The following is a 22977-nucleotide window of genomic DNA, read 5'->3' on the forward strand; positions in this document are numbered from 1 at the left end:
CCCATCCTTTGAACATCTTTGAGTTAGTAACTTTTTAAATATCCAATCAATTTATATGCACAATACCACCATCAATTTACTACAAAAGTCAAAAATCAACATTTTTGTATAAACTCAACAACTTAAGTAAAATCTCTTCAATCACTTATAAAATTCCTCCATAGAACATAGAGATACCCAATCCATCATTTATCAACTCAATTTCAACATATAAATTCCCTAACACCAAAATCCCCAATTTTTACATCACATTCAAACCCTAGATTAACCCAAAAATCTAAATCTCCAAATCAACCATCAAATTGACCATTTTTTTTTTTTTTAAACATGTAAAACATTCATGGAAACTAATTGAGAGTATAAAATTCAACAAGCAAACCCCAAATCATAATAGATCTAAAACACAAAAATTTCATCATCTCTAACTCAAAATATGTAAAACCTTCAACTAAACTTTTAGAGAAAGATTCTTACCAAGTACAAGCCTCTAATCCATCAAGAAAATAAATCCCATGCTTTGATTCTTCAAAAGATTAAGAAAAATCTAGAGTTTGTGCTTCTATTGTGTTATTTTCGGATGGATTCAAGGAGTGCCGACCGGACCCATTTTCCGGCGAGATAAGGTGGCCGGAGGTGGTGGAGATGGTGGGTCAAGGTGGTGGTGTAAGGGTGGAGCAAAGGTGTGGTGTTTGGCCTCCAAGAAAGTAAAGGAAAATGAGAGAGAAAGTAGAGAGAAGTTAGAGAATGAAGAATGAAGAAAAAAAATCTGCACTTCTAATTTTTTTTTTTTTGTTGAAATGGGGTGTTTGGTTACACCTACCATCAAGTTTGGAGTTGGGTTTAGATATCCTAAATGGAGTTTAACATAGGAGTGTGTTTGGCTCTAGATGAAAAGTTGGGAATATTATAATAAAGCACATACTTTTCTTGCTTCAAACCCAATTCTTGCAAAAATTTCTTTAACCATAACTCTTCTTTGCAAGCTTCTGTAATGGCAATAAATTCAGCTTCGGTAGTTGAGAGAGCAACACATTTTTGTAATTTAGATTGCCATGCCACAGCTCCCCCTGCAAAAGTCATCAAATACCACATTTTTGTAATAGCACTTTTATCACTTTTTATCATATAATACACACTTTAACAAATAATTTTGACTACCTCATTAAAAATGTCCTAAGAACTCTAATAATAGAACTATAATAAGAGTATTAATGACATGACAACCTTAAAAAAAAAAAAAAACAAACAAACCAAGCAAAACAAAGCAAAGCAAAAGTTAAAACATTAAGTCATACATGAAAATTCACAAATTAAAGCCCTTCTAAAACTCACAATTTAAAAGTCTAAGGCTCCGTTTGGTAGAGCTTTGTAACTATGATTTGAGAATATGAGTTGTATTTTGAGTTTGTGTGTTTTAGAATTATGATTTGAGTGTAAAAAATTTGTTTGGTTATGATTTTTGAATAAAGTGTTGAATTGAGTGTGGAATTGAGTGTAGAATTGAGTTTTGAAAGCTTTATTTGACATGTGAAGTAAGAAAATTTGTTTGGTTATGAGTTTTGAAAAGAATTTTCAAAACTTAATTCAAATTGTTATAACTCATAACAAAACACATTACTTTCACATTATTGAAAATTTTGATCAACACTCATAACCAAACTCTTTTTAAAATTCAATTAAAAAATTTTATTATTAACAAAAAATAACATTAATCAATTTTTTAATTGAAAATACTACAAAGGAAATAATTTTTTTTCAAAATAAATATTCAAAAAATTTAAATCATAAATATTTAAATAATTTAAATAATCTAAAAAATTTAATAAGTAAAAAATTAAAATAAATATTCAAAAATTTTAAATCGTAAAAATTTAAATAATTTAAATATTTAAAAAATCAAAATAATTTAAAATTTTAATATTTTAAATTTAAAAACAACTCTACACTCAAATCGTAACCAAACACATAAAACAAAACTCAATTAAAAAATTATTTTTAAAACTCATAACCAAACGCATAACTCGAAACTCCATACTACTTTCACAACTCTACACTCAAATCGTAACCAAATACATAACAAAAAAATTAAAATATTTAAAAATATTTTTATAAAATAGAGTTTGAATTTATTTTTATAAAATATTTTAAAATTTAAAAAATTAAAATCGTAATATTTAAAAATATTCAAAAAATTAAAAAAAATTAAAAAATTAAAAAAATCATAACATATTTAAATATTAAAATATTTAAAATCTTAACAAAATTAAAATATTTTTAAAATATTGATTTGAATAGAGTTTTTGAATTATGTGTTTGGTTATGAGTTTTGAAAAGTAATGATTATGTTTTGAATTGAGTTTTGAAAAATGAGTGTAGAATTATGATTTGAAAACCCTAAACAAACACCACACTCAAAAGTGAGTGTGGAACTAGATTTTGAAAACTCCACCAAACGGAGCCTAAAATATTTTTCCAAGTTCTTTTCATACAAATAACAAAGTTGTTTTAATGTTTTGATTGATCAAAAAGTACAAACCAAAGAATACAAAATCAACTTTCACTCCCAATCTCCACAACTCACAGTCCCTCCACATTCCCAAAAACAAAACAAGCCAAACCACCACCACCACCACCATGTTTTCAGATCAAACCCTCTTCCACTACAGCCTCCTCTCTCTCTACATCGCCGCCCCCTTCACCGCCCTCTCTCTCCTCTTCCTCCAAGCTCCTTACGGCAAGCACATCCGTCCAGGGTGGGGCACCACCATCTCCCCACCCCTAGCCTGGTTCCTCATGGAAAGCCCCACCCTCTGGCTCACCCTCCTCCTCTTCCCTTTAGGCCAAAACCACTTCAACCCAAAATCCCATCTCCTCATCTCCCCCTTCCTCTTCCACTACCTCCACCGCACGCTCCTCTACCCTCTCCGCCTTCACCTCCAAACCCACCACCGGAAAACCACCTCCGGTTTTCCGGTCTCCGTCGCCGCCATGGCCTTTTTCTTCAACTTCTGGAATTCCTACTTGCAAGCCAGATGGGTCTCTCACTATGCCACCTACGAAAATGATGGGTGGTTTTGGTGGCGGTTTGCCGGTGGAATGGTGGTTTTTGTGAGCGGTTTTGCGGTGAATGTGTGGTCTGACATGGTTCTGGTGGGCTTGAAAAGTGAGGGTGGAGGTGGGTATAAGGTGCCCAGAGGAGGGTGGTTTGAGGTTGTGAGTTGTCCAAATTATTTGGGGGAGATTGTGGAGTGGTCGGGCTGGGCTTTTATGACTTGGTCTTGGGCTGGGCTTGGGTTTTTTTTGTACACGTGTGCTAACTTGATGCCTAGGGCACAGGCCCATCACAAGTGGTATTTGGAGAAGTTTGGGGAGGATTATCCTAAGAATAGGAAAGCTGTCATCCCATTTGTATATTGAGGACTTTTTAGATGCTCCATTTGGATATTGATTAATATTAATAAATGATGATGAGTCTTTACTTAATTTTTTTTTATTCTGTATTTTTAATTAATCGTATAAATATGTCTAGAGATTCTAAAAAATTTTGTATTTAATTTTTTTTTTTATATCAAATTGTGATATAAAAAGTATAAGGTGACACAGAACATAAATTTGGGATCAAAGAATTTTGTGATGAAGCAATTTGAGTAACCAATTCTAAGTTGGAACCTTTTTTTGGTAATTTCCTAAAATTTTTAGTTGTTTCAAGTCCTGATAAATGTTTCTCGAAGTTAAAATTTAAAAAGGAGTTGAGAAAATATATTTTTTAATAATACATTCAAACTGTCACCAAATTTCAGCATTATTTTTCTGTGTGTGTTTCTTAACTTGATAAGGCTTACAAGAAGTATTTCTTGTTTCATTTTGTACTTTTCAAGGATACATCCAAACTACTAACAAATTTCAGCATATTTCTTCTCTCTATCTCTTTCTCTTTCATAATAAAACTATTTGTAATATTGGAACAAAATTGTCAAATTATAATATTTTGATATTCTATTTACAACTGAAAATAACATGCCAATTTTATATTTATATAGGTTGAGACTACAATTACAAAAGCAAGAAGAGGTTTATTTTGTCCATTTTTGGGGAGGATTGTTTAAGAAAATTTTGAATTGGGACGGATTGAAAGTTGGTCCAACTTTGCCCTCTTGAGGTGTCTTATTTGAACGATTTGGAAACAACATACATATCATGGTGTGATTTTAAAACAATTAATTCACTTTCAGTCTCCAGTGTAACAATACGAATTCTCTCTTTGATGGACATGTGATTGATTTTAACACCACCACCAAAAGTTCTTTCAATTTTTGCATGAAATGATTTATTTTTTCTCCACTTTTTCATCTTAAGAACGTCGTATTTGTTGAATATTATGAGTCTGATAAGTACTGAATATCAAACCCTAAATCTAATGAAGAGTTTAATAAGGGGTTTGGAGAGACCTCTCCTCAAAGTTGGGCTTGATTTTTTGAGTACTTCGATAATTTTTTTGTTAATTTTGCTTCGTCTTAATTTTTATATTTATAAATAGATGAACCGCTTGTCTTGTATTTTTATATTTATAAATAGATGAAGGCATGTCTTGTATTATGAATGAGTTGCAATCATTTTTTCATTTATAGTAAAAATCGTAGCAGCCGTTGACGTAGTACTATTATGAGATGAACCACATTTTCTCATATTTTTTGTGTGTGATTAATTCAATTTGTTTTAATTTTCTTATTTGTTATTTTGTGTCTCACAAATCCTAAATAGAAATGTCGTTTTCCAAATAGTATTCATGCAATAACAAGTCATTCAAGAGAAATTTACAATAATGATACATAACTCTAATACTAGAGCTCTGGTGAAGTGGAAAAGAGAGAGTAGAGAGAGAGAGAGAGGAGTATGGACCCCACCTTCACATGGATACTCTCCCCATCATTAGAATTGCATAAGAGCTCTAAAATATTATTCGATAATGTGATTCATGAAATACATTTATAAATAAATAAATACACAGAAGGCAAAGGTACTTCTCATTTCTACTCTTCCAGATACTTGAAAACGTGCTTTTCAGATTGTTTTTGCACTCAGCATAATTTATACATAGTTGTGTGTCTAAACAACAAAATGAGAAACACAATCTACCCAATTAAATTAAAACCACAAAAAAAAAAAAGAGAAGAAAAAAGAAAAAGAGAGAAGAGGAACAAACAGCCAACAAAATGGGATGAACTAATTTGAAGTGGGAAAATTCCAGTTTTATAGATAAGCAGATATCCGGTACCACTCTCTAGTGTTCCATGCAAATGCAAAAAACTTGTCAACTCCAGGAGAGAGTAAGATGATACCGTATGCTGGTTGGAGGAATAGAGGTCGAAATGAGTCTTGCTTTTGAAGTCATTGGTTTTTGAAAAAATCAATTCCGAGATTCATTCCTAAACCATCCTTCACCTGTGATGTGTGAATAAAGAGAAAAAAATCATGAAATAAGACATAAATTGAAATTATCAACCCACCAAAAGAATCAGCACTCTAGCAATCACAACCTAACACAACAAATTTATATGCATACTTGGTCACAAATAAGAGTTGCAGCCCCCTGAAACTCCATGAAATTTGCCAACAAAAATTTTTTATTTTTAATTTTTTGATTCAAATTTATTGAATGAACAAAATGACATATTGAATAATGAGAATGAACTTACATCAAGCCATGCTGCGGTTTGCTTCCAAATTAACCTTGACGCTCAACCCCTCATACTTGGAATTTCCATCTTTCATATTTCCTTTAATCAAATTCCCATACAACCCTCCCGAAGATTCCATGGCTTCAAAGATCTCCGCTTTCAGCTTCTCGTGCTTCTCTTTTAATACAGTGGAATCCATAACCTCTGCAAGGCTCTGCTTTATTTGTTGTTCCAAAACCATAATCTTCCTTTTCGACTCCAAATCTGGGGTCTTCCCTGCCTTAGCAACCTCCAACTTCAATTGCTCGATCTTGTTCTTTAAATCCGATGAATTGATAACATCTTCAATGATGTCGTTAATTTCATCATTAAGTTCCTCTATCTTAACCTTGACGTCTGAGAATGAAGGCGGCTCAACATGCATACCCAAAGATTTTAGAACATCGGCGAATTTTATCTCCGTCTCTTCCTTCACCTGCAAAATTTTCTCCTTCAGATCCTGGTTTAACTCTGCAAATGTGGATACCCCTGAGTCTTCGATTTCCTTTTTTAGTGCCTCGATCTTTTCCTTCATATCAGGCTGATCCAAAACCTCCGTGAATTTCTCATTAATTTCCTGTTTTAATGTGCCGATTTTGTTGTCCTTCTCAGACAGATTCTTGGCTTTAGATATTTCCTCCAACATGTCAAGCTTATGTTTCAGGCTTGCATAATTAGGAGCTGCTGACAAACCTTGGTTGAACTCATCCTTAAGCTTCTCAATCTTGCCTTTCAAAGCCAGATTCATGGGCTGGTCCTTTGAATTCCTTGATTTTGCAAATTCTTCGCGAAGCATCACCAGCCTGTCCTTCAAGCCCATGGCTTTAACTGCTTCAGAAAATTCATGATCAACTTCTCTTTTCAGCTTCTCTATCATTTCATTCAGACCCAACTCTGGATGCTCAGTAGTTGATTCCTTGGCTTCCTGAATTTGCTGTTTTAGTTTTTCAACCTCATTCTCCAACTCCAGGTTGGTAGTCTTTCCACGATTGAGAATGGGTTCTTCTTTCTTTTTCATGTTGATTTTCTTTTTGGGATCTGCTGGAATTCCTTCTTGGAATCCACCAAGTTTTCGGAACTTTAGCATGCGATGTTTTAACAGTTCTTGTGTGTCCATCTTTATAAGCTCCTGTACAAACGAAGATGTGTGTTAGGATTTCGATGGAAACACATGATTGTTGCAGAGGAAATTATGTCAATATACTCACATCCATTGCATCAACAATAGCAGTTTTTATTTGTTGTGAAGTCCAATATGGATCAGCATGACCACCACCCAGTGGCTCCTACAAGAAGCCCCAAAGTCCAATTAAATATCTAATGTCTAGGAAAGTTTTGGATAGAGAAGCTGATCATATATAACTGCAAAATATCAACAAGTCATTGCCTCCTCACGCATTGACTAGTTTTTGACTAGGGGGTGCATAAATTGTATTATAGTGGAGAAGAATGTTACCGGTACAATTCCATCTGCAATTTGTAGCTTGCACAACTCTCCTGCAGTTATCTTAAGCTTCTCAGCAGCCTGCACAGGATAGTTACATTTATTTATATAGTATAATCTCTTAGACAAGCCAAACAGCAAAAGTTCAACAAAAACCTTCGGAGAAGCTTTAGCACTTTTCCACAAGATTGCTGCACATGCTTCTGGGCTGCATGATATTAAACAAAAAGGAGTCAATAGCGAAAGGAAGAAAAGGGGGGGGGGGGGGTGCAGAACAGCAAATGGAAACAATAACAGAAAGGAAAAACGCAAAATATTTGAGGAAGGTTAAAAGCCATATCCTTTAAGCAAAAAGGAGTCTACGAAAGAATATATGCATATTAAGCTGAGCTAAGCAGAATCTTATCACACTCAATTATCAGCTGAAAATAAATGTAATAGGAAAAGGAGTAGTTCAAATTTAAGCTACAAAGAATGTGAAATAATCCATTACTAAGAGCAGGTAACTATAGCTAGCATAAGAAGATAAGAATCTGGCTCTCGGTAACTAAACCTGGTAATAATTTCCAATGTCTTTGTTCGGATAACCCTTCAAAAAAATTGGAGGGGAGGGGAAAGCAACAAACAAAGACTTTGCCAATAACATCTAATGATCATATAAGAGATTTCTCATATTCCAATTACTATGGCATATATTGTTGGTGGAGGGTAATTTTGCAGCTTTGCAAGAGGTATATGCAAATGACACGTAGAAAGCAGAAGTTAATCATGCATAAACCATATGCTATAGCAGTAAGCACAGCCATGTTGAAAATTTTACACCCACCAAATAATGTCAGAGACTCAGTGTTTAGGCTCCCTTCCACATTCTACACAGAAACTTCCTAACTTCTAAGAAAAATAAAAACAATAACGTGAGCACTTTACGTTCTTCCCCTAAGCTGTATTCCCACCCATTATTTCCAACCATTCAATAACTAAACTCAGAATCACTTATTATAGTTGTCATTGTTAGAATTTACCTACACCTACCATCACCTACTACCACACCTACTACACCTACCACCAATTTACCCTCACCTACTCCTCACCTACTACCCAAATCCTCTTCTATATAATAGGAATCCTTGTAATATCAAGATGACAACAATACATATCAATCAATAATAATAATTCTCTTTATACAATTCTCTATATACATAATTTGTTCTCTCTCTTTTTATATGTATTAATTTTTACATGGTATCAGAGCTGGTTTAGAACCTGGTATTTTTCGCTTCCCCGGCGGGCGGCAATCTCACCTTAGCCGCCCGCCGGACCTCAACCTAGTCCGCTAAGATTTTTTTTTTACACATACCTCGCTAGAGCAAAACCTCCATACCCCGGCGGTGTCAGCTCATCTTCATCTTCCTCTTCCTCAGCCACTGCGGCGACGCAACCCCCGGAGGCCGTAGCCGTCGAGTCGGACTTCGTCGTCATCCTCGCCGTCTCACAGCATCAATGAGTTTTCTTGCTGTATTAGGTAGAACACTAGAACCATCTCCAAATTCTTCAATCTCTTCTTCTGTCTTTGGTACAAAGCAAGGATCTTCAGCAAGTGCTTCCCAATGACTAAGCACAAGTAGAGCACTTGAAGCCCCAGAAGTCCATCTCCTCAGCTCATCTGCAAATCCAAAGCTCTCAGCAACAGGCACATAGGCATGCACAGTGAATAATGGAGACCCTTCCTGCATTTCTTCCTTCAAAACTCGAGCCCTCCTCCGAACAAGCACTGCATACATAGGACCCAAATATTCAGTCGGCGTGTTCAACTTACAAAAATACATGGCTTCCACACGCCGGGGTTTCTTCTGAAGCACAGCGGCCCTACAGGGCCGCCGATTTCTTCCTCCGGTTCCGAAACTCCGATTCTGTACCTCATCGATGCTCTTCTCTGTCCTCGCAATTGAACCGGAACGGTGCTCCTGCTTGTCGAATGCAGGTGTCGGCGACTTCAGCAGCTCAGGTTGTGGCCCAGTCGCCTAGTACTGCCACTTCCGCCGTTCCTACCATCGTCGATGTCGATTTGGGCGACCGGAGCTACCCGATCTACATCGGATCTGGACTACTTGATCAGCCTCATCTTCTTCAACAGCATGTTCATGGCAAGAGAGTCCTTGTGGTCACTAACACCACACTTGCACCAATCTACTTGGATCAAGTTGTTAGTGCTTTAACACATGGGAACCCACATGTTTCTGTTGAGAGTGTTATTTTACCCGATGGATACTGATACATTGAACACATAGCCAAGAAAGATTCCCATACCCAACACACCACATTTTTATGCTTCCCACTCTCCCCCACTTCCTTTATTTTATATATATATATATATATATATCTCTCTTTTTATTACTTTTTATTATATTATATTACCCCACTCCACTTTCTCTTATTTTAATATATATATATATGTATCTTTTTTTTTTTTTTTTTTTTTTACTCTCTTACCCAACGTTCCCCCTCTGTAAACTTTTGCAGCCTATGCTTTCTATCTTCCTATATTATTATTATTCTTATTCTTATTTTAAAAAAAAAAAAAAAAAAAAAAAAAAACATTTCCAAACACCATTGCTGTTTTTCACCAATCCGTGTGATAAAGATTTGCACACCAAACCTTACCTTCTTTTATTCCTTTCAGGGATCAACCCCGATCACACTTACAAAACCAAAAAAAAAAAAAAAAAAAAAAAACCAAAACAACTACATCCACAGGCGGGATTTTTCTTCTCTACTCTGCCGCCGGTCTCTTCTTCTTGCCTCCGTCCTGGGCGGCCCTTGACGGTGCTGCCTCTGTGTTTCCCACTCCACTGGGCATGATCACTACTCCCTGCTCCTCCACTGCAGCATATGGTGGACCTCCAAATCGGAACATCACGGTGGCCTTCCGCTTCAGCTCCTTATTTTCTGCTTTCAGCACACTTATCTTTGCTCGCGCATCCTTATACATGCGTTGGAGCAGAGCCAGTTGGGCGTTTAAATGCTGCACCTCATTTGTCCTACTCTGCAGCCGGTTCGACAAATTTGTGACCGCCGTCATGCTTTCCACACATGCCTTCAAAGTATACTGATTGGCCTCCACATCCGACTGCACTGCCATTCTTTGCTCCACAGACCGCATCGGAAAGTTCAACGGAGCAAACTCCGGGGCGCTTGGTTGAGGTTCCAGTGCCACCGCACCCGTTATCTCTCTTGTTGACTCATTGAGGTCGGGAAAGAGAGTGAGTAGACCTCGGGATGAGGATGCCGTATTCTGGGTAGCTGAACGGGAAGAAGAAGCCATTGTTCAGATGTTTCAGAGAAGGGTTGGATACAAAGTCTTTACCGAGTGTTTCAGAATGACAATGTTCAGAGGTTTCTCTCAGTTTTTCTGTCTCAGCTTCTGCCTCAGCCTCAGCCTCCGTCTTATAGCCGAGGCAGCCACGCGCATCGCGCGCCTCTTATCACCAGCCGACACACGGGCGCGCCAACCAAGGCACACACGTGCCTCGCCATCATGTCCGGCACACCTTTTGATAAATTGGGCACGCCTTTTGATGGCACGCCTTTTTATAGATTGGGCACGCTTTTTGATGGCACGCCTTTTGAAAGATTGGGCACACCTTTTGAGGGTGCGACTTTTTAAGGGTCCGACAAGACTCTGTAAACTGTCCCGACATTGATTCCGGTTAGCTCCTTTATGGGTCCGACAAGACTCTGTAAACTGTCCCGACATAGATTCCGGTTAGTTTCTACAAGGGTCCGACAAGACTCTGTAAACTGTCCCGACATTGATTCCGGTTAGTTTCTACAAGGGTCCAACAAGACTCCGTAAACTGTCACAACAACTGTCACAACATTGTCTGCTACAACGGTCCGACATGACCCCATAAACTGTCTTCTCCATCGGTCTGACACGACCACACAGTGTCTGCTACAACGGTCCGACATGACCCCATAAACTGTCTTCTACATCGGTCTGACACCGCCATCCAGTGTCCTCTACACCGTTATGACACCACCATACAGTGTCCTCTACATGGTTATGACACCCCCATACAGTGTCCTCTACAACGTTATGACACCACCATACAGTGTCTTCACCAACGGTCTGACACGACCATACAGTGTCTCCTATCCTTTTTTTTTATTTTCTTGTTTTGTTCCTCTCTTCAAACTCAAGTTGGTTAGTTTCTATCCTCCATGAGTTTGCGGGGGGCTGTTAGAATTTACCTACACCTACCATCACCTACTACCACACCTACTACACCTACCACCAATTTACCCTCACCTACTCCTCACCTACTACCCAAATCCTCTTCTATATAATAGGAATCCTTGTAATATCAAGATGACAACAATACATATCAATCAATAATAATAATTCTCTTTATACAATTCTCTATATACATAATTTGTTCTCTCTCTTTTTATATGTATTAATTTTTACAGTCATCCTCACTTTTGAAAACTTAAATGAAGACTTCCAGTCAAAATATTTTGTCCATGACTAATCAATTTGCACATCTTTAGTGTGAACATATGAACATGAATGCACTTCATTGTCCGATGTGTGAAGGGGAGACAGATCAGGGTATTAAAGATAATAAATGCATCACTTACTGTATCCATATTTACAGCAATCTCATTAGTCTTTAAGGATATGTATAAAACCCAAATAAACAGGAAAATAAAATGCACCCAAAAAAAGAAAAAAACAAAGAAAAGAAAAGAAAAAAAGAAAAGAAAAGAAAAATAAAAAGTAGTCAAGTAACATGCAGATCAATGGCAAGGGACCTAAGGATGGTATGATGAAAAATGACAGGCACATTCCTCAAAGTCAGAGCACAAGTCAAGTGCCCTACAAATATTGAATTACAAATGTGTTTAAAATAAGATATGGAAGGCACATCTTAAAACTTGCTCGGCAAGAAGTAAAATTCGTTCAACATATTAAGCCTTATGTTCTTGAAGCAATGTCAGATGATAGTGGGATTACTTTGAAAACAAGTTGAAAGCGCACTTTTGTCCTGCAAGTCATTAGCCATGAAAGTAATAATCTACAAAACTGGGATTAATGCACCACATAATTGAGATTCACCCCCCATGCACTTGGCGACAATACACAATAACCACAATGCCAACAGTAAATTTGTGCAATTTAAAATATTACAACTGCAAAACTGCCAATATCAACTCACCTGGCAACATAGAAAACTGCATTTTCAAGCATTAACAATTTATTAGCACAGCCAATGGCCAGAGCACCACCAGAACCACCTTCCCCAATAACAAATGAAACAATTGGTACTTTCAGACCAAACATAGTCCTCAAGTTGTGAGCTATGGCTTCACCCTGCATCAGTTAAAACAAGCGACTTGGTAAGCCTGAAACATGAGAATTGCACAAGCTTGAAGATACAATTACCCACATACTTGACCCAGTTCCTCGGATTTAAGATCGGCAAATGCCCCCGGAGTGTCAATGAAAGTAATAATTGGGAATCCATGGTGATCTGCGTAATACATCATGCGCAATGCCTTGCGGTAACTATTGAAAACAAAAGAGTCAGATGCTAAACATAACCTTGTTCAGAAGGATAGCTTTAGCCTTTAGGGATTGATTTTATTTCCAAACTCAGTAAATTATATTTTAAAAAGGTTTGCATGTTCATTCCAGAATTAAGAAATCACCTCTTAAACTACATACCCATGGGGAGTAGGCATCCCAAAATTGCGTTGAATGTTCTCCTTTGTATTTCTACCCTTTTGATGACCCATGAACATGTAACTTCTACCATTTATAGTTCCAAGACCAGTGACAATAGCAGGATCATCATAGCCAGACCGATCTCCATGAAGCTCCACAAACTGGACATAATGAAATTTGAGAGGTTGTTTCTTTAGTATCAAGAAGGACAATTAATAGATTTAATGAAATTGAAAATATAATAAGGTAGAAAGACCAAGAGTAATATACCCTTTCAGTGATATTTGACACATGATCAAGAAAAGTTGGTCTATTAGGATGCCGAGCAATATTTACTCTCTGTATGGGAGTCAGGTGTGTGTATAGATCCTTTAGAGCCTGAAATTAACATTGAGAAGACATAAGTAAAGTTTATACCAAGAAATTACACTAAGAGCAACGAAATAGAAAAAATCACAAATTATGTGTTGGTGCATTTTGATGCACTATGTATTTTAATATTAAAATATAATGTTTTGTAAATATATATTTAAAAATAAGAGAAAAAATGTGTAGAATCCCTATAAAGACAAAATAATAAACAAATAAAAGAATAGAAGATTGTAGATTTCATATGGCAACAAAATAGAAAAGCTGCCATTGGTAAAATAATAACTAAAGAGGAGCAAAGTTATATGAGAACCCACCGACTTAATGAGAAGCTGCTAGAAATGAACATGTGTTAAAAATGAATGAATAAAACATTCAAGCTTTTGTCCTTAAATCAATTTAGTTGGTTGTACTCACTAAGTGTGTCGGTTACTTTCTCTATATGTGTGTGTTCCGTAGCCGAGAGCTGTGTGTGAGTTACCAAGGAAATTGTCTCTTCTCCTTTTTTTATTTTAATATTTGAGCTATTTTTTTTATTCCTAATGACTGTCTAAAACAATTATGTCGCCATCTGAAAGCACTAAAATAAATTTGAAACTCACATCCATTTTTCCTAGTTATCTTCAAATACTACTTCCCTTTGTAAGAGGGGGTGGATTCCTTTTTGTTTTTGCTTCCCTCCTTTTCGGAATAAGGAATTAACATTAATACGAGAAAATTACAAGCCTTTAACATGCCTCTATCACTTCAACCACAGGTACAGGTAGATGGTTTGGATCAATGAAACAAAGAAAAATACCCAATCAAATCTTAATGTGAACTCAAAGAACCCTTCTTCTTTCCCAACTAAAAAATTTAAAAATAAAAATTAGATTCAGCATGTTGAATTTTATAGGACATTGAAATTTGGTTGGAGAAGGGTTTACAAGGTTTCAAATCCCAGTGTAGATTAGAAGTACCCAACAACAAAGGTCATACCTCTGCCCTGGAATAAGGTTTCAAATCCAAGCAAGTGAAAGGTCATACCTCTGCCCTGGATGAATTTTGGATACAAATTTACAGCAATATCATTTCTTGTATTCTTTGTATCGTCTTGATACTCTTTCAATAAAGTATTATTAATTATCAAAAAAATAAAATAAAATTTACAGCAATATCACAAAGAAATTTACAACAATATCATAAATGTCTGAAATACTTGAATGCCACTACCAATTCATGAACAAGCACGGAAGAATACCATTGTAGGATGCGCAACAAGATGCAAGCCTAACCAATTTCCTAATATAAGAGCAACTCCAACCACATTCTCTACTTTTCACTAACTAAAGTACAAAAAAAGTAAACTATTTATTTTACCTAATTATTTTAGCTATTGTGTTCTCCAACCACGCTCTTTATTTTAGTTAATCATTTAAACTAACTTAATTAATTTTTAAAATAAAAAAATACTAATTGTTGATATTTTACTAATATAAATTTGCAATAATAATAAATTTGCCCATACAAACATACAAAACCTATAGAATGAGGAGAAAAAAAAATATAAAATACAAAATAAGTTATTCCATAATTCATCAAACAGAATTGAAAGAACATATAAAATTGCTACACACACACATATATATAAAATATATAAAATCCCAAATCCAAGACATAAATATACAAAACTCTAAAATATATACATACATAATTGCTTGGAGAGCCTCTGGGGCTCTTCAATTGTAACCACCAAAAAAATAGGATGGTAAAGTAACTAGCCCAATAGCTAGCCCATTGGAGCTCAAAATTAGACTTACATTGGCCAAAATGCCTAACAAGCCTTGTTTAACTATCCCTTTGGAGATGCTCTAAGGATAGGACTATTAGTTACAAGTTCTATTATTAAAGTATTTCGTACAGTCAATAGAGATAAATATTCAGAGAATAATTAATCAAACAGTACAGTCCAAATAGGATTCTGAAAGTAAATTAATGTCAATATAGCAAAACTCAAGAATCAAATATAGAGACTAGAGGCATGTAGAATTGTCAAACCTGTTGGTACTTATTCTCAAGTGAGATAATTTGATCAGTGAAGTCCAGACCAGTTTCATTCGCCATCTTTTGTACCTGCAACCAAACAAAAATATAATCTTGGGGCAAACTCTTACATGTTCTCTATTCATAACAAATTACATTTGTCAAAAGGGCGTACGTCAATTATCTTCTTTTGTAGAGCCATTAGAGGCTTCTCAAATTCCAAAGTAACTGGCTTTTGCTTCTCCTTCAGAGGCTTGAAATGCGAAAGATGACTGAGGACTCCACCCTTCACATTAGGATCTGCATCATCTGGCCACGGATACTCGTGCTTCTTTCCCTTTCTAACCTTCGCAGAGACCGTAAAATCCCTCCTTGTTGCGCCTAACCGTGCCCTCCCTAGGGCTTTCAAAGGCACACCAGTAACACCATTAATTGAGCTATGAAGATGATCCAAAGCTGAAGTCCCAGATGCCAGGTTTCCAGTAAATGTTACCGGTGAATGAGAAAGTGAAGCCATTCTCCAAATCCGGACTAATTCCACCAAACAGATCTTCAATTCAATATATATATATATTTCTTAAAATAAGTTATAGTAAACCTACGGTGGTTGCTGAGAATGTAAATGAAACGAAAAGAAATTGAAGTTCGGAAGCTCTAATTTTTTCCATAATCAACAAAACTTAAATCTCAGCTATTTCATAGAAGCTGACAATTTCAAAATTTGGATAAACAATAAGACAATCAGTTTATTTAAGTTTTCAGATTTTTTTTTTTTTTAATACTAAAACTAGTTTGGCAAACTAATTTGAAAACGATACAAAAATTTCAATTTTTTTAAAAATTTTCAAAATTCATTTTATTTCACCAATCTAGTTTTAATTTTTTCCCGAAAATTTTAACAAATAGATTTGAAAACTATTTTTTATTTTCATTTTTTGAAAATACTAAAACTAGTTTGGCAAACTAATTTGAAAACGATCCGAAAATGATGATTTTTTTTTAAAAAAAAATTAAAAAATTCATTTGATTTGATCAAACTAGTTTTAAATTTTTCTAAAAAAATCACAAATATATTTGAAAACTAAACCAAAAATAAAAAGCTCAGATACAATCTGAAAACTACGGAACACATTCAACACGTATTGAATTCAAGCTTGAGAGATCGTTCCAAACCAAACCTAAACATAAAAATGCAATGAAGATTGATACGAATAAAAAATCAAACAGTAAATAAAGAGCTCGAGATTCGGAGTAGATGATTTACCTGAGTGTCGAGATCGCCGGAGAGAGAGTATCTGAGAGCGCGATCGAGAGACCTCTTCGAGTGTTGCCCCTTCGAATGAGAGTAGAGAGAGACAGAGAGATTATGAAGCAAATGAATGAGAAAGAAAGAGAGTGAGCATCGAGAAGACCGTCAAAGAGGCCTTTGCTTGGGTGGGTATTTTGGCGTGTTGTAGAGAGAGAAATAGCAAGAAAGTGGCGTCGATACTTCTTATGCGAGAAGAGATGAGTGTCATAAAGAGCCAGCTTTTTTCGGTTTGGTCGTTAGACACAGAGAGACAGAGACAGAGAGAGAGAGAGAGAGAGAGGGTTGAGGGGTTGGCACACAGAGCACGGTTCTGGAGCTTGCTGTGGTGTGGTGTGGTGTGTGCGTGCTGTAATGTAACATTGCGCACGTGTTTGGGCATCGGTGGGCTTCTAGGGTCTCCCTTGTTGGGCTTGCCTCCGACGATTTTACTCAGGGCCCGTTTGAGTCTATGCTATTTTAATAATTTTTTAATTAAATTATGAGATAAAAAAATTAATATATTTAATTTTTTTTAATTTTTTATAAAAAGATGTGTAAAAGTAGAGAAAAAAAATTATTTTTTGGTATAAGTTATAGATTTTTTTGTTTTTTTAATAATTTTTTGAGTTTTACGCTAAAAGCGTTGCATGCCAAATGAGGCCTCTGTGTGTTCGGTTCTAATTTTTCTAAATTCAGTTTTTTTAAATTAAATTTTTTATTTTTCGTATTTTTTTATTTTTAGTGAATATTTTTTAAAAATTAAGCATTTTTTTTACTTGTTTAGTTGCAGTTTACTTAGATATATCTAAAAAATAAAATATTTGTGAAAAAATGTTTTAAAAATTAATAAATACACAAAAATACCAAAAAAAAACTAATTTTTTTTTTCATTTTTTGTATTTAGTGAATTTTTTAAAAAAAATTACAAAAATTATACTGTTTAAGTATATTTATGTTAGGTGCATCTAAAAATAAAAAATAAAAAAACTTAAAATATTTAAAAAATTCAATAAAAATATAAAGATAAAATTTTCATGAGAAGTAAATTTAAAAAACTGAAAACAAACCAGCTGATTAGTGTACTAAACAGACAATGACAAGCAATCGGCCTTAGACCATCTCCAACGTTGCATCAGATTCAATATCAAATTTGAATTTGATGAAAAAAGTCACTTTTTCTGCTCCAATGGTTTCACCAAACTGATATCAAACTGAGAACGGATCAAATTTTTCACCAAACTGAGAATCTGCGTGAGTCTTCACCAATTCACTGTGCTATAACGTTGCAAGTGGGGCCCACCGGTCAACCTACAGGACGTCCGGCCAGTCGACCCACCGGTCGACCGGAAACAGGTTCAAACAGTTCAAATAGATAGGTTCAAACAAGTCAAAAATGTTTAAAAAAAAAAAATTAACCTTGCCGGTTGACCCATGGGATGACCCTTCTTTTGATGCATCGTTGAAGCAACTGATATCAGATTAAGAAAATGAGCCATTTTTTACTAAAATTTGATGAAAAAAATACTGAACCGTTGGAGATGCTCTTAGTCAGTTGGGCCAACCTATGGGACACCAAATTTCACTCACAACTATTTGGGAGGAAGGTTTTGGACTAAAATAATTAATAAAGATAAAATATATTAAAATATTATATTTAAATTATAATAATTTTTTTCATAACTATCAAATCAATTATAAATAAATAAATAAAAATTATCTCTACAAACATAATTTTTTTAGCCAGACTAAAATAGCTAAAATATCAAAAAACAAATTAAAATAACTAACTTTCCAAACGAGTTCAAAAATGAGAGGAAAAATTCATTCCAACAATGATATCACGTGTTAGCATTGCCGCGTGATGTTACCATATGGGCACGTTTGATTGGGTGGATTGGGGCATGGGATTGGAATTATTAATCTGTGAGCCCAATTATCCTATGTTTGTTTTAACATTTTGGTTTAGGATTATTAATCCAATGGATAATTAATCCAACAATTTGGTAGGATTATTAGTAATGGGGTAGGGGTGAAGTTATTAATCCAATGAATATTAATCTAATTGGATAGTAAATACCACACTAATTTAATAGGATTATTAATACTTCACTATTAGTCTTGTAAATCAAACATGACCTATAAGTATAATATATTTCACAATGTAGATGTGGTAAGTTAGTGGGATGAGTTGGAATGTAGTTATTCTAATATTGTAAAATTTATCCTTTATGTGGGAATTTATTATACAATTGTGATATTACATGTCAATACTGACGTAATATTACTGTTGCACTTGAGTTTTACATTGAGAAATAATTTATTGCAACGGTGATACCATGTTAACATCAGCACATGATCCAACAGTTAAATTTTTAAATCAAGAAATTAATTTTAGAAAATGAGACGCCCACTTATTAAATGTGATATCTAAATTCGAATCTTACCACTATATATATTGATGATACAGTTACGATACAACGGGCCCCAGGTGGAATGGGTCGGACTAATCCACGCTTCTTCAACCGGTAACTGAGTGTTCAAACCCACCAGAGAACCTGCATACAAGTTCAACAGGGGAACGGGAAGTCCCCCAGCGAACCCTCCGACAAGCAAGTTAGAGAAAGAGAGAAGTGGAATGTAGAGATATGAAATGGAGATAGAAAGTTTAACCTTCTTCTTGTCTTCAACGTCTGCTTATATCCTTTGGTAATCATTTCGCCGTCCCTTCCGATCTGCCACATTGGCCGAAAGTCTATGCTGTAGCTTACCTTGTTCAGGGTGAGGGGGTGTTGTTCTGACGAAGAGGTGTTGTCGTAATAAATGCTGTGATTGACTGCATTAATGGCGATGTGCAGTGACAATAACTTTGCAGATCTTTGTCTGCTGATGTGGCTTGTCCTTTACCTGCCACATGTCTGAATATCATTGGTTCTTCATGCCATGTTGCCTTCCAGCTATTCAGGATCTCATCAGTTAGGTTATGTGTTGGGCTCTAAGTGATGGGCTTTTGTAGGCCTAACCACGTCATATATAATTTCTTATTCACTTATTTTACTCCTTCTAAACAAAAAGTATAATATGTTGGATATATTTGCAAAATTTTATTGTTAACTCCAAGAAGTAAGTAAATTTGGATGTTTAGGGTATTGTTTCTGGACAATAATGTGTTCCGATTTACTTGATACACCTAAGTAATTCCGTGCATCTGAATTTGTTATGTAAAGATGAGTGTGACTTTACCTTAAAGAAGTTCCTCACTGGCAACATAATTTTCTAAAATATATTTACAAAAAAAAAAAAAGCATAATACCACTAATACTATGTAATTTATCCTTATAAACACACTCATCACAAGCTTTTAACATTTTGCACCCAAAAAAATAAAATAAAATAAAAAAAGAAGAAGAAGAAAGATTCTTATAAGAAAATTGTTTGAGGGCCGGAAATCAATGGCTCGAAACCCAAAACGACGTCGTTTTGGGTTTTATTTTTTTTTCTTTTTCTTTTTCTTCATCTTCCTTTTCTTGTTTTTTTTTCTTTTTCTTCTTTTACCTGTTACAGAGGCGAGGCGATAAAGAGAAAGGAGAGGAGAGAAGAGAAGAGAAAAGAAGAGGAAGAGAGAAGAAGGAGAAAAGATGGGGAGAAGGAGGAGGAAGAGAAGAAGACGGTGATGGCGGAAAGGAAGATCGACAGTGATGGCGGTCGACGGTGATAGCGGTGATCGGAGTCGGATCTGATTCTTTTTTTTCTTTTTTTTTTTTGGGTTGATGATGATGTGTTGATGAAGATGTTGATTTTTTATTTTCTTTTTTTTTCTCTAGTGGATCTGATCTGATTTGATTTTTTTTTTTCCTAGTTGATGAAGATGTTGTTGTTGATGTGTTGATGAAGATGTTGTTGTTGATTCTTCTTCTTCCTCTTCTCTTTTCTTTTTTTTTTTTCTTCTTCTTCTTCTTCGTCTGCTTCTGCTTGTTCTTCATCATCTTCAAAACAGTGAGAAAGAAAAAAGAAAAGAAAAAAAAATTTCCAAAACGACGTCGTTTTGGATTCGAGGCAAATTCGAGTTTGAGAATTTCGGGCCCTATAGCAGCTCTGTTCTTATAAAGAAAGGTTTAAGTAATAAAAAAATTATATGGATGTCTCTATTAATGTGTCATTCTCAATTAGAAAATTCTATTATTGAAATTTAATTACCATTTTATTTGTCATATTTATTGTTACAGAAATGATACAGACCTCCTTTTTTTTTACCCCCACAACCCTCCACAAGCACATGTCAGCCAAAGACAGGAGGAAATAAATAAATAAATAAATAAATTAGCCAATCACAATGTATTGGGATGATAGAAATTCTCCAAAAAAGGAGTTCCAACATTTTTCCTTATTGTTGTTTGCATTTGTCTAGGAATAATTAAATATGACGGCTTCACATGTATACTAATAGAAATAAAAAAACATTGAAAATAGTATTAGGTCAAGTTAAATCTCTTGATTTAAATCTCTCAACTAAGCTGCGTAAAATAGATTGTGATCAATTGGTGGCTAGGATTACCAAGAGGATTCAATTGTGGACCAATAAAGTGTTGTCTTATGCAAGGAGAGCCCAATTGATTAAATCTATCTTGTTCTCTATGCAGGATTATTGGGCTTCTTTATTCATTCTCCCTAAGAAAGTGGTAAGGGAGATTGAATCTTGTTTGAGGGTTTTCTTTTGGAATGGTCCTGATTTGAAAAAGATCGGAGCAAAAGTTGTTTGGGTGCACCTTTGCGTCCCTCAGAATGAGGGTGGTCTAGGGTTTAAATCTATTGAGGTGTGGAATAAAGCTGCTATTGCCAAGCATGTTTGGTTTTTGCTGTCAGGGGGTGAGCAATCCATGTGGTGTCAATGGGCTAAGTCTTATTTGTTAAAGGGTATAAGTTTTTGGTGCCTCAAAGTTCCTAGTGACCCTTCCTGGGTCTGGAGAAAGCTTCTTGATTTGAGGAGTATTATTGCTCCCCTGATTAAATATAATGTTGGTAATGGGAAGACAATTTTCTTGTGGTTTGACAACTGGCTCCCTCTTGGGCCTCTTTTTAATAGATTTGGAGACAGAGTTATTTCTGACTCTGGGATCCAGAAGTTTGCTAGAGTGGAGTTTGTTATCTATGGCTCTAGGTGGAAATGGCCTGTGTGTCATAATTGGGAGTTGAATGAGATTAAAGTTGTTGTCCCGACGGATATGAAGCCTTCTTTAGTGAATGATAAGGTGGTGTGGCTGTCATCTTCTGATGGGCAATTCTCCATTAAGTTTGCTTGGGATGAGTGAAGGACCCATGGTTCTAGAGTTGTTTGGGCTAAGATCCTGTGGTTCAAGTTTCATTTTCCTAGAATTAGTACTGTGGTTTGGGTTGCTACCCATAATAGACTGAACACTCTTGATAGGCTTGTTGTCTTTGGTACTAGTAACTCTTCTATTTGTTGTCTTTGTGGGGTTGGGCCTGAGGACCATAATCACTTGTTCTTTAAATGTCCATTCTCTTACAGAGTCTGGAATGTTATGCAGGGTATGTGCAATTTGATTGTTCCTTATCTTGACTGGATAGATTTGGTGGATTGGTTAACCAAGAATATCAAGGACAAATCTTTGGCTGCCACTATTTATAAACTTGTGTTTACTTGTTCTCTTTACTGTATTTGGACTGAGAGAAATTGCAGGATTTTCAAAGGCTCAAAATCCACTGAGGTGGCTGTGCAAGCTAAAATTAGAAGCCTTGTGAGAAACAGGATCTTGTCCATCTCAAGTTTCAAAGAGGAGGTGACAAATGCTTGGTTTATGGTGAAGTGGTCCCTTCCTGTAACAACCCCGACCCATGATTAATGCTAATCCGTACTTAATTATGCCTAACAGTAATCTAGGAGGGATTTGGAATTAATTTTCATGTGTATTGCATTATTTTTATGTCTCTATCTGCTCGGTGTAGAAAGATTTGTTCATGTTTTAGTTTCGATTGCGAATTTAAAGGCTTATCGGCGTCCGAATTAGAAATTGACTTGATTTATGTGCTAATTAGGATTTATAGAATTTTATGGTAGGTCTAATTAAAATTCGGTTCGGAACGATTAAATTAGAATAAATAAGGTTAAATTACATTAGTTTGAGTTTATTTCATTATTGCCATTAGTGGGCCACTTTCAAAAGTATTGTTTGAGGCTTAATTCATACACTTTGATTCACCACTCTTCTCTATCCACAAGACCCAACCAAGAGAGAGAGGGAGAGTAGGAGAAAAGTTTTGATTCAACAAGAGTTAGCTTTGGAAGTTAGAAGAATTGAAGGGAATTTGCAAATTGAGTTAGCATACTTGGAATTCAAGACTTAATGTAGGAAATTCATTCTTTTAATTGTGGATTTAAGTCGTTCATGCATGA

General features: G+C 35.4%; 3 protein-coding genes across 4 annotated transcripts; 2 read left to right on the forward strand and 1 right to left on the reverse strand.

Moving 5' to 3' along the window:
- The first annotated feature begins 2491 nt into the window (after positions 1–2491).
- On the forward strand, positions 2492–3483 carry DET2 (3-oxo-5-alpha-steroid 4-dehydrogenase family protein). The gene has a single exon (XM_028210812.2). The coding sequence runs from the start codon at positions 2635–2637 to the stop codon at positions 3415–3417; it is 783 nt and encodes a 260-aa protein (XP_028066613.1). The 5' UTR covers positions 2492–2634; the 3' UTR covers positions 3418–3483.
- Positions 3484–5001: 1518 nt separating this feature from the next.
- CAC3 (acetyl Co-enzyme a carboxylase carboxyltransferase alpha subunit) lies at positions 5002–16947 on the reverse strand. 2 transcript variants are annotated; one of them, XM_028211575.2, is made up of 12 exons: positions 16545–16947; positions 15456–15811; positions 15296–15370; positions 13160–13267; positions 12890–13050; positions 12616–12730; positions 12381–12535; positions 7318–7369; positions 7174–7242; positions 6926–7003; positions 5697–6846; positions 5002–5442 (listed from the first exon to the last, which is right to left on the reverse strand). In XM_028211575.2, exons 2-11 carry the CDS (start codon positions 15795–15797, stop codon positions 5698–5700), a joined length of 2304 nt encoding a protein of 767 aa, XP_028067376.2. In that variant the 5' UTR covers positions 15798–15811; positions 16545–16947; the 3' UTR covers positions 5002–5442; position 5697. The 2 variants fall into 2 exon arrangements, with proteins under 2 accessions (XP_028067376.2, XP_028067384.2); XM_028211583.2 differs by having other exon boundaries at positions 15456–15830; positions 16545–16923.
- Positions 16948–20985: 4038 nt separating this feature from the next.
- Positions 20986–21874, forward strand: LOC114269667 (putative mitochondrial protein AtMg00310). The gene is made up of 2 exons (XM_028211030.1): positions 20986–21000; positions 21206–21874. Exons 1-2 carry the CDS (start codon positions 20986–20988, stop codon positions 21872–21874), a joined length of 684 nt encoding a protein of 227 aa, XP_028066831.1.
- Positions 21875–22977: the final 1103 nt, after the last annotated feature.

This window comes from Camellia sinensis, chromosome 3 (assembly GCF_055761805.1).
Source record: "Camellia sinensis isolate YWXY chromosome 3, ASM5576180v1, whole genome shotgun sequence".
Taxonomy (NCBI): domain Eukaryota; kingdom Viridiplantae; phylum Streptophyta; class Magnoliopsida; order Ericales; family Theaceae; genus Camellia; species Camellia sinensis.